Source organism: Apodemus sylvaticus, chromosome 2, assembly GCF_947179515.1.
Source record: "Apodemus sylvaticus chromosome 2, mApoSyl1.1, whole genome shotgun sequence".
NCBI lineage: Eukaryota > Metazoa > Chordata > Mammalia > Rodentia > Muridae > Apodemus > Apodemus sylvaticus.
The window spans coordinates 62,274,334-62,289,849 of NC_067473.1; the positions used below are offsets into that span (position 1 = coordinate 62,274,334).

The 15,516-nt window shown below is 41.0% G+C and overlaps 1 protein-coding gene across 1 annotated transcript in view; it reads left to right on the forward strand.

The window, feature by feature from the left end:
- The window catches only part of Trim24 (tripartite motif containing 24), a 109,187-nt gene extending 99,036 nt beyond the window's left edge, over positions 1 to 10,151 (forward strand). Inside the window, 6 exon segments of the mRNA XM_052173455.1 lie at positions 1,306 to 1,474; positions 1,756 to 2,084; positions 2,855 to 2,987; positions 4,947 to 5,021; positions 8,562 to 8,711; positions 9,363 to 10,151. Of these exon segments, the coding sequence (XP_052029415.1) occupies positions 1,306 to 1,474; positions 1,756 to 2,084; positions 2,855 to 2,987; positions 4,947 to 5,021; positions 8,562 to 8,711; positions 9,363 to 9,572 (1,066 nt within the window). The 3' untranslated portion in view covers positions 9,573 to 10,151.
- The last annotated feature ends 5,365 nt before the right edge of the window (positions 10,152 to 15,516 follow it).

Consider the following 15,516-nt stretch of genomic DNA (forward strand, 5'->3'; position numbering starts at 1 on the left):
CCTCTGTGGTGGAACAGTATTTGTATAGAGTCTGGTCATGTCTTTGTGTGTGTGCTTTAGATCATCTCTAGGTTACTGAAACTGCCTAATACAGCTTGACTATTTCACAATTACTTGTTATATTGCATTGTTTAGGGAATAATGACACCCCTCACCCCAAAGAGAAATACTTTGTACATGTTCGGTTTCAGGCACATTTCCTCCCAGAAGGTATTTCCCATCCATACATGTGAAGGTCATGTGCAAGAGGAGCTAACTGTGCATATAATTTCTTGCAGTTGTCAATGTTTTGATATTTCATCTTGTTAATTTTTAATTAATTTTTAATGTATTCCATCTTGTTAAATTTTAATTAATATCTTAATATAATTGAGTAGTTAAACTAGTACAACATTTAAGATAGAAAGTATTTGTCTAAATGCTAAAAATAAGATGGTATTTGACATCGTGGTAGCAAAGACAAAAGGTATAACATAGTAATATATAGATAAAAATTTAGGAAACAAAGCAGTATTTATGGTTTTTTATTTTGTTTTGAGACAGAATATCACATAGTGTAACTCTGGTTGCCCAGCAACTACCTCGTGTAGATGAAACTGGTCTCTTTACTTGTGATGATGCCCCTGCCTCTGTCTCAGAATGAAGAAACAATCATTCTTTCAGCATTCTCTTACTGTTGTAATGATGAAACGTTGGTTCTACTTTAAAAGAAATTTTTACAATTAAGCTCCTACTTTAAGTTATTTAGTTCTGCCCTCATTATGTTTGAAACTTACCTCTAGATGTAAATCTCATTTTTTGTTTATCATTTGAAAGCAGCATTCTCTAGGAGGAAGTTTGCCTGGTCCTCCTTCATAGCAGAGTGGCTAATAGTACAAAGTTTCTATTCAGCTACCCCCTTTAAGGAGCAGAAGCCAACAAGTGATATTCTAGTGTCTTAGCACAAACATGCATAAAAGTGCAGATTTCCTGTTGTCACTCACAAGACAGGAAATTGGAAAAGGCTAAAAGTTAGTTCTAAGGCTGTAAAATAGAGCCTTAGAATATTCAAGTCATTTAGGTATAAATCAGGTTTTACCAGTTTTCAGATCGGTGATAAGTCTGTTGGGAAGGTTAGTAGGTAGGCCTTTCCCTCACCATCGAGGACGTGAATGCTGCGTTCCACAGCTGTGCTTTCGCATCCTTCACTGCTGATGTAAAATACGATTACTCTCATGAAGTGACAATGCTCCTCCAGAATGGGCTTCAGTTTACCACTTGTAGGTTGTCTGATTTTGTCTCCCTTTCTGTCTGTCTCCCTCATAGCTCTGGCTCTTCCAGCAAACCAGCAGGAGCTGATTCTACTCACAAGGTCCCGGTAGTCATGTTGGAGCCAATTCGAATAAAACAAGAAAACAGTGGACCGCCTGAAAATTATGATTTTCCTGTTGTTATAGTAAAACAAGAGTCAGATGAAGAATCTAGACCTCAAAATGTAATTATACCAATACCTGCAGTACTAATCCCATTTAAGAGGCAAGAAAGGGATTTTCTAAATTGAGTTTCCCTTCTCTCATGACTCCAGATCGTGTCAAGTTGACATAAAACTAGCCAGCACAGTGTCTGATGTGTAATTGGAATTAGTAGCTACAATAAGGCATCTTCACATTTGATGGGCTTGACTTCCACACTGCTCTTTAGTTGTAGCCATCGGGAGATTACAGGGTCCCCTTGGAAACATGCATATATAAACTGCTGTCCTCTCTTTGGTTGCAGACTAACTATCCAAGAAGCATACTTACCTCCCTCCTCTTAAACAGTAATCAGAGCTCTGCTTCTGAGGAAACCGTGGTACGATCTGATGCCCCCGATAGTACAGGAGATCAGCCTGGACTCCATCAAGAAAATTCCTCAAATGGAAAGTCTGAGTGGGCGGATGCCTCCCAGAAGTCCCCTGTGCATGTTGGAGAGACAAGGAAGGAGGATGACCCCAATGAAGACTGGTGTGCTGTTTGTCAAAATGGTGGGGAGCTCCTATGCTGTGAGAAATGTCCTAAAGTATTCCACCTCACTTGTCATGTGCCCACATTGACAAATTTTCCAAGGTAAAACAATAAATACGTCTGTGTAAGGTATGAAGCCCAGGGTGGGGATTGTGGCGTGGTACTAGAGCCTCCTAGCTGGTGCTCATGCCCAGGGAGCTAGGTATAAAGGGAACCACATTCTAGAGCAGAGGGGATGGAACTGTGCGGGAATGACATGAACAGGAAGGGGTACAACTGGAAGAAATAACATGAACAGGAGGGGGTACAACTGGAAGAAATAACATGAACAGGAGGGGGTACAACTGTAGGAATGACATGAACAGGAGGGGGTACAACTGAAAGAAATGACATGGAGGAAGAGAAGGCAGAGAAGGGGTTTTTAACAATAATAAATCTAACAATTGTAATGAATTTTTGACAATTGTTATAGAGTTAAATTCCATTTGGCACAAAGAACAGTTTCCTGTTCCCTGCTTCCTACCTAGACTTTGTGCTTCTCAGAACTGTCATCTGTTATGATGAACAGTCATAGGCCCTCTCTGGGCCCCGTGGCATACACCTCTAACCAAGCATGGATCCCTAGAACCTAAGGGAGGGAGGGTCACAAGTGAGGTGCTTACTCAGACATTAATGCTAACTTCTTAGACCTTTGCATCAAATGTCTGCTACTTCTTTTCTGCACTGCCTTGTGCCTAGTAGTGTGTGATACATAGGCAGAGGATAAAACCCATTCCAAAGAGTCCTGTCATGGTGGCCTGCAGGTGTGGGAAGGTGGTGGTGAGGACAGAGATCTGACACACTGAGAACTCAAAGGTGCATTATCCCAACAGTGGAGAGTGGATCTGTACTTTCTGCCGAGACTTGTCTAAGCCAGAAGTTGAATATGATTGTGATGCCCCCAGTCACCACTCAGATAAAAGGAGAAGTGAAGGCCTTAATAAACTAACGCCAATAGACAAAAGGGTGAGTTTATGAACACTTCCACTAGAGTATTAGGACGTGTTTTGTTACATGCATTGATTTTATACTGAATTCCTTTAAGTTTTTCTCTCTTCCCTCTGTACACGAGAGAAGAACCAATAGTAAGCTACTGTGTGTGTGTGTGTGTGTGTGTGTGTGTGTGTGTGTGTGTGTGCGCGCGCGCGCGTGCGCACTCCTCCATTCGTCTTCACATGGAGACCAGAGGTTATCCTGACATACCTTCCTCTTTTGCTTCCCACCTTAGTTCTGAGTCAGGTCCTGTCACTGAACCTGGAGCTCACTGTGCTAGACTGGATAGCCAGCAAGTTCCTGGGCCTAACTCACGTGCCTCTCTCTCCATCCTCCCTCTGTCACTTACAGGCGGATGCTGCTGCCATGCTTGGCCTTGCTTAGGTTCTAGGGATCCAATCCAGGTGCATAGAAAAAGCACTTGAGCCAGGCAGTGGTGGAGCCGGGCGGTGGTGTCACACGCCTGTAATCCCAGCACTCTGAGAGACAGAGGCAGGCAGATTTTTGAGTTCGAGGACAGCCTGGTCTACAGAGTGAGCTCCAGGACAGCCAGGGCTACACAGAGAAACCCTGTCTCCAAAAAAACCAAATCCAAAAAACATAAATGAATGAATGAATGAATGAATGAATGAATAGCAAGCACTTGACCCACTGAATGGTAACTTCTTAATTAAAAAAGAAAACTGTATTAGCTAGATATTTAAAGTACTGTACTTGAGCAGAGTAAACTCTATATCCTGTATAGATAGAGCTGAGCTTTGGTTTGGGAGGGATTGTGCTACAACAGAGGAGGGGGGAGGGGAGAGGGGGAGAGGGGAAGGGAAATGAGGCTACCTGGGCAGGGTGCCCTAAGTTTCCACTATGTCCACCTCTTGCTGCTGGGATTTCAGTATCCATCAGAGCATCTAGCTTCCTCGCCTTCTGTCTGGAGCTCAGTCTGGGTGTTCCCCACTGACTGAGCCATCTCTTCAGTCCAACTAAATCTTGCCTATTTTTGGCAGGACCGAGAAGAGACAAGGACTCACTGTGTAGCCCAGGCTAGCCTAAAAAACTCTGTGTAGCATATACTGGCCTTGAATTCACAACATTCCACTTGGCTCTGAATTCCAAGTACATGCCCAGCCTTGTTCTTTGTTTCTGACTTTTATTTTATTTGTTATTGTTATTTTTGTTTTGTTTCTTTGAGACAGAGCATCACTGTTAGTCCAGTCTGTCCTCCTCCTGCCTCGGCCTTTCAAGTACTGGATTACAGGAATGGGCCACCATGCATAGCTTTAGTCTGAGCTTTTAAATTTTGTCTACCTTAATTTCTGTCTTGTTTCATTTTTATCACTGGCTTTCAGAATCTTTTGAGGAGTAACAGTAAGATTTATTTTTTGATTTTATGTTCCTGGAAATAATTCCATACCTTGACCACATGAAATTTTATTCAACATTTAGTTATATTTTTATTACTAAAAAGTTTATCAAAATACATTTTAAAAAAGAAACTATGAAAATCGGCATCTAAGATGTGCTAATACAAGATATGTTCACTGGGAGGCAGGCGTTCACTGGTCCTGAGGGCAAGAAGTGACAGAACTCCCATCAGGACACTTGTGTTTGCAAGAGACAAGATAGCTCTTACCTGGGAACGGCTGTAGCGCTGCAGTAATTAACACATATGTGAGCCTCCTCCAGTCACGGCTGATTGACACCATGCAGCCTGGAGTGATGGGGTGAGGAGGGCACTCATCCCTGGATATGAGTCCCTTACCAATTACAGGGACTCATATCCATATTCTCTAAGCTGTTAGCAAATTCAGATAGAGAGCAAAACCCAAAGATTCAGTGTTCCTTACTGATTCCCTGGGCTTTAATTTTTAATTTGAGGCCTGTGAATTCTTTCAGAAGATAAGCCATCACTTCATTCTTATTTGTATTTCTCATTAGAAATGTGAACGCCTGCTTCTGTTCCTTTACTGCCATGAAATGAGCCTGGCTTTCCAAGACCCTGTTCCTCTAACTGTAAGTATCAATCTCATATGTACATGTTCACATGATGGGATGATTTTTTTTTATTTTATTTATGAGAACCTAATTTCTTTATCATTTCAATAATTTCTTGTATAGAATCCAAATCTTTTTGTGGGCGGTCCTATGGGGGAGTGTGTACAGGTGTGTATGTGTGTGTTTGTGTGTATGTAGGCAGCACACAGTTTTTGGATTTTGAGAGAGGATCACAGTGGGACTTAAGACTCAGGATTAGTCTCTGTTAGCTCTCCAATAATCCCCAGGAATCCGCCTGTCCCTGCCTCCCCAGTGCTGGGGTTATAAGTATGTGCTCCATGCTGGGCTCCTTACATAGGGTTGCGTAGATACCTGCTTGTGACCAAACTCAGGGCCTCATACTTCACTAACACTTTGCTGACTGATTGAACACGCACACGTGTGCGTGTACACACACACACATTCTCTCTCTCTCTCTCTCTCTCTCTCTCTCTCTCTCTCTCTCTCTCTCTCTCTCGCTCACTCACTGTCCTCCTGCATGTTCTTCTCCCACTAGTTTCCTTCCCCTCAGGCTTTCCTGGAGTGCATGTGTGTGCATGACTGAGTGCTTTAAATCTAAAGCCCACATAAGACAGAGGACAATCTGTCTTTAGTGTCCCCCATTGCTGTCTTATTTCCTCCACAGCACTACTCTTCTCCCTCACACAGATGCACTGTCCTTACATGTCCTGTACAGCATTTCTCCCTCCGAGTCACTTAGTTCACTTAGCATGATGATCTCAAGCTTCATTTGTGTCCCTACAAATGAGGTCATTTCACTAAATAGATAAATGCATGCTAATGGGAATTGCCTGATAATTTCTATTTGTTTCTTGGGTATCCTCATCCCACCCAGTTTACTTTTATATTGGGATATTTTTTATGTTTTCTGTATTTCAGAAGGCTTATATGGCATGAGTTTTGGGGGACAAAAGCTAGTTTTGTTTTGTTTTTTTTAATCAAAGACCTCTCTATAGGTCTAGACTTACAATAACAAGTAGAATTTAATAATGGAAAAAAGCTGAGAATCATTCATATATACATACATATACATACATATATATCTTGCAAACAGACCTCTACTGAAAGTATGATGTAACTTTGATACCATTAAAGTACTAGAAAGGATCCCATACTTAAAATATCTTCTCCATCTATAGTATCTGAAAGTTCTTTCTGAAATTGAATAAATTTTATTTTGGATTTCTTTCTCATGGTTGTGGTTGGGTTGGGTTGGGTTTTGTAAGACAGGAGTTCAAGTATGTCAGATTGGCCCCCAACAGACTGGAGGGAAATGACCTCGAGCTTCCGGACCCTTGTCCCACCGCCTCCCAATGACATTTGACACTTATGGTTTGTTGGGATTTTAAAAATTAATGCAAACTAGAAAAAAGAAAACTCATAAATAATTTAGCTTAAGACAGTTTCATGGTAGAAAATGTTGCAGTTAAAGCCACTATTTCATACAGTGAATGCATAGCTCATTGTGTAGCACTGGCTGACCTGGGACCTAGAGGGATCCTCCTGCACCAGCAATCCATTTCTCATAATTAGGTTTTTATATTTAAGCTTTTAGAAGTAAGAGTTTCCTAAGGGCACTGTGGATGAAACATATATATGCAGCTACTAAGCTACAGCCCCAGTCCAAAAAAGGAAATAAGAACTTCAGGGGAAAGGAGCTTTCTTACCCAAAAGGAACAGGCTAGAGAAGATAGAAGTTTGTGCCAGTACATACTTAAAAATATAACCTAAAGTTGTTGCTTTTTATGATTCTGGCTTACATTTCTGTTAACAGTACCAGCAGCTACAAGTTAGCTCCTTTTTTCTTGATGTATAAAGTATTTCATAAAAATCACCTCATTGATCCTTTGAACTTGCCAGGATTATTGATCTGGAATATGACCTGATTTTCACAGGGTTAAGTAATGTTTGTACGGTTATGCTAGTAAGGATCAAAGCTGAGGGTCAAGCCCTTCTCTACTTGGAATAGGACAAGACAGAATCATGTTGACCCATCCTTTTCTAAGTGTGTATGTTTGCTTGTTTTAGAAACAGGGTCTTACTATCTAGCCCTTGCTGGCCTGGAGCTCACTGTCAAGCAGGTGTGGCCCTACTGCCTCTGCCTCCCAGTGCTGGTATTAAAGACATGCACCAGCAGCACCAGGCCTCGCCATCAAGTTCACAGGAGAACGCAGTCATGCTGTACAAGTACTCACTCACTCTTTGGTTTTTCTTTCTTTTAACTCTTGGCTAACCTGGAATTTGCTATGTAAATCAGGCTAGCCTCCAACTCATAGATATAGATATACCTGCCTCTCCCTCCCTTGAGTTGGGATTAAAGGTATGTGCCACCCACCTTAGTAATTGTTTTTTATTTAACATCGAAGAGGGAGCATATAGGAGGCTTAAAAGAAAGTACTATGTAGCATTTGTTGGCCTGGGACTCCTTTTTTCCACTAAAAACCATTGTTACTAGGTCACATAGTAATTCTATTTTTAGTTTTCTGAATAACCCCCATACTGATTACCATCATGGCTGAATTGATTTATATTCCTACCATTAGTATATAAGGGTTCCATTTTCCCCATAATCCTCACCAGCATTTAGAGAGAGAGAGAGAGAGAGAGTGTGTGAGAGAGAGAGAGAGTGTGTGAGTGTGTGTGTGTGTGTGTGTGTGGTTTCACTCCTTAATGGTAAGGGGTAAGATCGAATCTCAACGCAATTTCCGTTTTCATTTTCCTGATAGTTAAAAATTAGTAAACATTTTTTTCCTTAATGCTTATTGCCATTTATTATACTTTATCTCTTCTGGTTTAAATGTTCAGAGGACTTGTACAAGGGAAATATTTGACCACTCATATTTATTATAGCACTGAGCACAGTAGCTGATAGAATAAGCCTAGCTGTTCATCAGCAGATGATTGGATTTAAAAAAATACTGTGTACTGCTGAGTAGTAGTGGCACATGCCTTTAAGCCCAGCACTTAGGAGGCCGAGGCAGGTAGAGTTTAAAGCCAGCCTGGCTTACAGGGATGCATACAGAGAAACCCTATCTTGAAACAACAAAACAAAACAAAAGTTATATGTGCATAATGGATTTTTAGTCAGCCATAAAGACTGAAATTATGTCATATTCTAAAAAGTAGATATGTAGAGATAATTCTTTGAATGCAGAAAGGTATTGCTTATTTCCTCAATTATGGATCTGCTGGTATATTTTATATATATGCATGCTTTGGGAATTGGGGAGGGAAGACTTTTGGTATAAGTCTTGATACACTTAATTATCTGTATGATACCCAACATGATATACAGTAAATATACACCAATATGAAATGTTAAGTTTTTAGAGAAAGTGACACAAAACCTGCGTGAAAACGTAGTAGGTATTTGTAAATGTTTGTTCCTTTCATTTTGTTTTTCACCAATGACAAACTAACCTGAAGAAAAATAGCATATACTATAGGACTGGGTACAATTTACTTATTTATATTATAATAACTCATTTGTTTTGTAAGGTGCCTGATTATTATAAAATAATTAAAAACCCAATGGACTTGTCAACCATCAAGAAAAGACTTCAGGAGGATTTTTGCATGTATACAAAGCCTGAAGATTTTGTAGCTGATTTTAGATTGATCTTTCAAAACTGTGCTGAATTCAATGAGGTGAGATGGGGCGAGGCCACAGCAATGTGGAGAAGTGATCTTACCCAGACAGCTTGCCAGCAGTGAGGTCCCAAGATGTCTGTGTAGAGTAAGCTTGCAGTGTCTCTGTCTACCAGGGCATGGCAGAGCTTGTTAGGGAGTTCTTATCCACACTGAGTTGCATATAAAATGTGGTAAGTGCAATACAAGGCTGCCTGAGGCTCAGACAGTTTAGAGTCAGGACTTACCATTCCTTCCTTTTCTTTGCAAGCTATGCGCTTGACTTTGACTTCTGAGTTTATCTTGGAAAAGTAAGGATGTACCAAACAGTTTACATTTAAAATCTTCTCATGTCACTTTATGTAACTGTGTCTTTCTTCTTCGTTGTTTGTTTTTTTTTGTTGACGTTTCTCATCCTACCCATGATCATCTTGTCACCTTATTGGTGTGACCCATCCTATTGTCACCATTCCTTCTGGAGGAAGTCAATAAAAATTGTAGCCCCAGACTAGTATTTGTTTTATATTAGTGACATTCCTAAGTACTTTTCCAACAGACCATTAAGTTTCATAGTTGTATGACAAATAGGAACAGAATTGTGAAAGATTATTTTTATTAACTAAGACATGGGTCTTTTGGGTTTTAATTCCTACCTTTATTTTTATCCCACAGCCTGATTCTGAAGTAGCCAATGCTGGTATAAAACTTGAAAGCTATTTTGAAGAACTTCTAAAGAATCTTTATCCAGAAAAAAGGTTTCCTAAGCTAGAATTCAGGCCTGAAGCAGAAGACTGTAAGTTCAGCGACGACTCAGACGATGACTTCGTACAGCCCCGGAAGAAGCGCCTCAAGAGCACAGAGGAGCGCCTGCTGCTGAAGTAGAGCGGCCCGCGCAGTGTGCCAGAGACCGGTCTTTAAAGATAAAGCAAAAGCCTTGTCATGATCTAAGATTGTGACAGAGCAGGGTTTGTGAGCTCTCTGCTCTGTTTTTGCTGTTTACTGGACTTTGGTTTCTTTAATAACCCATTTCTTTAATTTCTTGTCATTGATAATAAAAAGAAGAGGAAGGAAGGAAATCTGTATAAGAATAAAAGAAGGAAAAAAAGGTAGAAAAAGAAGAATGAGCAAAGAAAGAAAAGACATTTCTGTTTGCTGGGTTTCTTACAGCAGCCTGGAGTGAGAGCTACGCTAGGAAGAGAGGCTGAAGAAAGTTGAGATTGTAGTGAGATTTGGGATGTGTGATCATCCATTTTTAGAATATTAATTTCATTTCCCATTAATTATGGCCAACTGTAAGGAGATAGGTTTACTGTTCTTAAAAGAAGTCTTCCCCAAATGTGAACGGGAAGCACAGTTCTTTGCCAGGCTGCCTGTCAGAAATGGTGTAGACAGATGCTATTAAGACATCAAATAGTGTCCATGTAAGATGGCAAATTCATTAAAGAAATCAGGAAAAACAAATGTTTGGTTATTGTTCTGTTTTATCTTGTCTGTTAGAGATGCTGGACATAGCATGTCTTCAGGGTCATTCTTTCATGTATTGCTAGATCAGCCTTCAGCTTCCTCGAGGGAAGTGTGCCTGTTACCTGTTGCTGTTTGATCCACCCCACCCCCACCCGCTGCCCCTACCTACCCCTTACTGTGCAGAGCTCTTAGAGGAAGACTCAGGCTAGTGGCTTTTCTTTCTTTCAGGGGGAAGCGGTGCAGGGCAGTTGGGCTTTTTCAGACAGTATTTCTGTAGCCCTGGGCTGTCCTGGGATTCACTCTGTAGACCAGGCTGGCCTCAAACTTAGAGACCTGCCTGCCTCTGTCTCCAGAGTGCTGGGATTAAAAGTGTGAGCCACAATAGAACCATCAAATATACAATACAGTAGGGTACACAATACTTGATAGGCTCCTCAGCTTGTGCCCTGGGGCTGCCCTGTTCAAACTCCCTGACTAGGCTTTCATCTGCCTTCCTCACATCAAACGAGCAGATGGTGTAGAGCTGGGAGGAGATCAGTTTGGGGGTGATCAGTATGGGGGAAGGTGTTCTATAAACTATTCTTTGTTGGCTTTCTGTTTGCTTGTTTTTTTTTTTTAACAGAACATCATATTTCATTTTTGATCTGCCTTAATTCAGAATTTACTTTTCTTTGGGAGAAGAAGAAAAAAGATTTATTCCTTTTGCTTGTTTGGTGGGTTTCTTTTGTGGGGGGGCTCAGATAAACAAAGCAGCAAATGAGATTAAGGTAGAATAAAATCATTGTGTATTGTTATACTCGCTCAATATTTGACAAAATACAAGAACAGTTTTAGTTTGCCATAGTAAACTTTTAGTATTAAAGCATTTTAATTGTTTGACTAGGAACATTTTTTTTTCTTTAGGTTGACAGAATAAAACACAGCTGACCTGAGGATTTATTTGGTCGCATGGCCTCCCCTGAATTAAAAGTGTAGCTGGACATGGTGGCTGTAGTGGCAGGCACACACTCACAATGCCAGCACTTGGAAGGTGGAGACCAGAGAATCAGAAGTTGAAGGTCATCCTCTGCTTCTGGAGATGCTGTTGGGGGCGGAGCAGGGAGAACTCGCGTACAGGCCTTATCAGCAATAGTTCCCCATTCTCTAACAACCTATAATACTCCAGTTATACATAACCACTAGCAGTCTTAATCCGTTTTCTAAATGTGTTGTGCTGATGTTTATTGTGTTGATTTGGATATGCAGCTGACATTTGCTCTGGAAACTCAGTCTGAACAAAGTTTGACAGTACATAACCCCTTGGGAAGTGGGGTTTTATGTTCAGTTCAGGCTGGCCTTCAGCTCTGGCCCTTCTACCTCTACCTCCCTGGTTCAGGGACTTAAGTAGTGTGCGACTCTGCCCTCAGCTTTGGGCTTTGTCTGTTGGCTTGCTTGCTTTATCATTTGTGGGAAATGGTTAAACTTGTGGTTTAGTCCAGCCTTTTAAGTGTAGCCGCTGTGGAACCTTTTTATTTTAATATTTTCAAGACTTATTTATTTTTATTTCATATGTACGCATGTTTGTCTACATATGTGTGTGTGTGTGTGCATCATGTGTGTGCCTGGTGCCTGCCCACCTAGACTAGAAGAGGGCATTGGATACCCTGGAGCTGGCGTTAGAGAGGATGGTCAGCCACCGAATGGGTGCTGGGAACCAAACCTGGGTCCTCTGCAAGAGCAGTAAATGCTCTTACCCACTGAGCCAGCTCTAGCCCCAGCTGGGGAATTCTGAGCAGTACATTCCTGTTTGCTGATCTTAGAACACTGTTCTCTGATAGAGTGTCTTCCATATCTGTCACCTGAGTTAAAACAGTACTTATGTAAATTATTTTGAGAATTAACACTAAAGGGAAGGTAGGGCTTAAATAAGGTAATTATAATTTTTATGTATTTCAGCCAGAATGTCTACTAATAGACCCCAGTCACTATTATATTCTATGCCATAGTAACCTTTCAAAAGAATGTTACATTTCACCATTACCAGTTTTTGCTGAATGAAAGACAGTTGAGAACCATGTGTCCTGCAATATTTAATAATATATTATTAAAAGTAAATGTCTTGAGTTTTTTCTACAAGTAGCACTGTTATCCTGATAGCTATCTCATGGCATAATCTTTGACAAGAACAATGTGTTCAGATGGATCCAAGCTAAATGGTCTTTAACAGAAGCTTAAAGAAAAAAACAAAACTATCCCATATTGATTTTGAGACCACCACCACCACCACCCAAAATAAAAGGAAAGGCAAGTTCATTATGATTTAACAGTCTTGACCTACACTTACTCCAGCATTTACCTCTGACCAGTAACTTGGAAAGTTTTGTTCTGAGAGCTCTGGATCAAAGTTCCAGGATGTATGGTCTTATGTAAAGCCCCTGCTACACCCTGCTCTTACTGAACGTGATCATTGCCTTTGAAAGAAGATTCTAGACATGCAGACCACACTGGGGGTAGGATTTGCTTTTGCTTAACTCCAAGTCAAAAGCTTTCCCTTGGGTTAAGCACCTGATTTCTCTGGCTGTAGGGACGCTCACAGAAGCATAAAAGGACTGGGCAGACAGAAGGCAGATGATACCTTTACGTCAGCCTCTGGCAACGTGGTTCCCTTTGTGCTTTGAGTTCCCCAGGCCCCGCCTCTTTCCTGGACAGAGGAGTGGGGAGAATAAAAACCACCTTCCTCCCAGGGTAGTTTAGCTTTGCCAAGCTAAGAATGGGCTTGGTACTTGGCTGCCACACGAGGGGTAGGAGAAGAAATGTAACTGAGGCGGTGTCCGAAGGGCCCCTACACTGCAGCTGCTTATTTCCGAGGTGCATTTGCAGCTCCCTGCTGGGAGCAGGGCCACGCACTATGTTTACTCAGTTGAACTTGCGAAGGAGGCACGCCCCCTGCTGAGGCCTGAGCCAAACCCAGGTCAGTTGCTTCCTGAGAAACAAAAGGTTTTGAGTTTCAGCTGAAAGCATTATAAAGAGAAAGTGTATTCATTTTTCTGTTTATCTAAAGTCTGTATGAATGAGGGAAATAGATCTGATTGGTCATTAAAATTGCAGGCATGACCACCTGAGTTAAAGTACTGTATTTGTTTTTAAATCAAATAATCATGCCATATTTTTAAAAGTATTTGATAGCTCCATGTAAAATAATAGTTGATAATTTTCCATTTATTTTGCCTTGGGTAGGAATTCTGTCATTATTCCCATACAGGTGTCTCTTGTTCATGCGCCAGGTCACAAGCTCTCCACGGAGGTCTCACACGTGAGGACATCTGAGGCGATAGTAATTTTAGACTGTGTTTTTGTTTCTTCAGAGATTGGTGCTTTGAATTTAATAAAAAAAATTTTTTTTACTGGTGAATTTTTACTGTGAATATTTTACCATGGCAGAGACTTTTGTAATGGAAGACTTAATGGGAAAAAGAAAAAGGTAATTTAGTAGCATTTTACCTAGTTTGAGCTCTTTAGTCCGAGTCCTCGTCTCTTCTTGGCAGCTGTAGCGTTGTTGCCTATAGACGTGCTATGCTCCATAAGCAGCAGGAGAACTTTAGTTCTGATATGTATTTCCTTGACCTTAAGTAAACCAAGTACATAGGAGAGAAAGAAATATAGACTGCAGTGTTTTCCTCCTTGGAAGTAGATCTTAACCGTGATACTGGTTACCTAATCCAGTCTCTTTAAGGGTATTCTAATGGTGGTATGAAGAAAGGCAGTCCCAGCCTCTTAAAGGCAGCCTTTAATCCCAGCACTTGGGAGGCAAAGGCAGGCTGATCTCTGAGTTCAAGGCCAGCCTGGTTTACAGAACAAGTTTAGGTCAGCTGAGGTTACACATCAAAATCCTGTCTTGAAAAAAAACCCAGTGAACAACAAAGAAAGCCAGTCCAGCAAAGGTTCAGTTCATATTACAGAAGGAAGTCTTATCGTGAAAATCCACTGGGGAGGAAGGCAGCCCAGGGTGAGGGCGTGTGTCAGAAAGCTTTGCTTAGATTAATTTTAACTTAAAGGTTTGGAAAGTGTGATACTTATATTTTTAAAGTCACTAGTGGACTTTTTATGTTTTATGTTTATTGGTGTTTGTCTTAGTCAGGGTTTCTATTCCTGTACAAACATCATGACCGAGATGCAAGTTGGGGAGGAAAGGGTTTATTGAGCTTACACTTCCATGTTGCAGTTCATCACTAAAGGAAGTCAGTACTGGAACTCAAGCAGGTCAGGAAGCAGGAGCTGATGCAGAGGCCATGGAGAGGTGTTTCTTACTGGCTTGCTTCCCCTGGCTTGCTCTCTGAGAGAACCCAAGAGCACCAGCCCAAAGGTGGCACCACCCCCAAGGGGCCCTCCCCACTTGATCACTAATTGGGAAAATGCCCCACAGCTGGATCTCATGGAGGCACTTCCCCAACTGAAGCTCCTTTCTCTGTGATAACTCCAGCCTGTGTCAAGTTGACATACAAAACTAGCCAGTACAGTGTTTTTCATGCATCTATATTTGCGCATTATGCATGAGGTATAGACATTGTGAGATACCATATATGTGCTGGGGATTGTACCTGGGTCATCTAGAAAAGTAGTCAGTGCTCTTAACCATCTTTGAGCCATTTCTTCAGCCCCACTACTGGGCTTTTAATAGATCTTTCTTTGATGGAAATAATTGATTTGACTTAGAATAGATATACCTAAGTTGAATTCTAGAAATTTCTTCCCTGGTAGTTTATAACATTTAATGATATGTCCCTTCATATTCTCCAATGTGACATGAAAGAAGGGTTGTTTAATCATCCCCCACTATTTATTTAGGAGGAATTGTAGGAATAGATTGTTTGCCTGTATTCTTATACATTAACCCAAGGCAAGTGAACCTGTTGGGTCTGTTACCAACAGTACCAGTGGTTATCCAATCTAGTCTCTTTAATGGTACACTGATGATATATTAAGAAATTCAAAAAATAAAATTTAGCATATTATTATAGACAGCATTTGCCTGTTACAGATTATATACTCTAGAGTTTTAGATCAAATTCTCTATGAAAAACTTAGATTCTGACTTGTCATTTCTACTATGCTTTTTACTATTTAGTACCTCAGCCAATATTGACTCAAGTCTTTAGGGATCTGTCAAAGAATTCCAGTAAGTTCTTACTTTTTTTGTTTGTTTGTTTTGTTTTTTGTTTCTTGTTTTTTCGATTTGGTTTTTTGGAGACAGGGTTTCTCTGTATAGCCTTGGCTGTCCTGGAACTCACTCTGTAGACCAGGCTGGCCTGGAACTCAGAAATCCACCTGCCTCTGCCTCCCAGAGTGCTGGGATTATAGGCGTGCGCCACCACCGCCCGGCTGA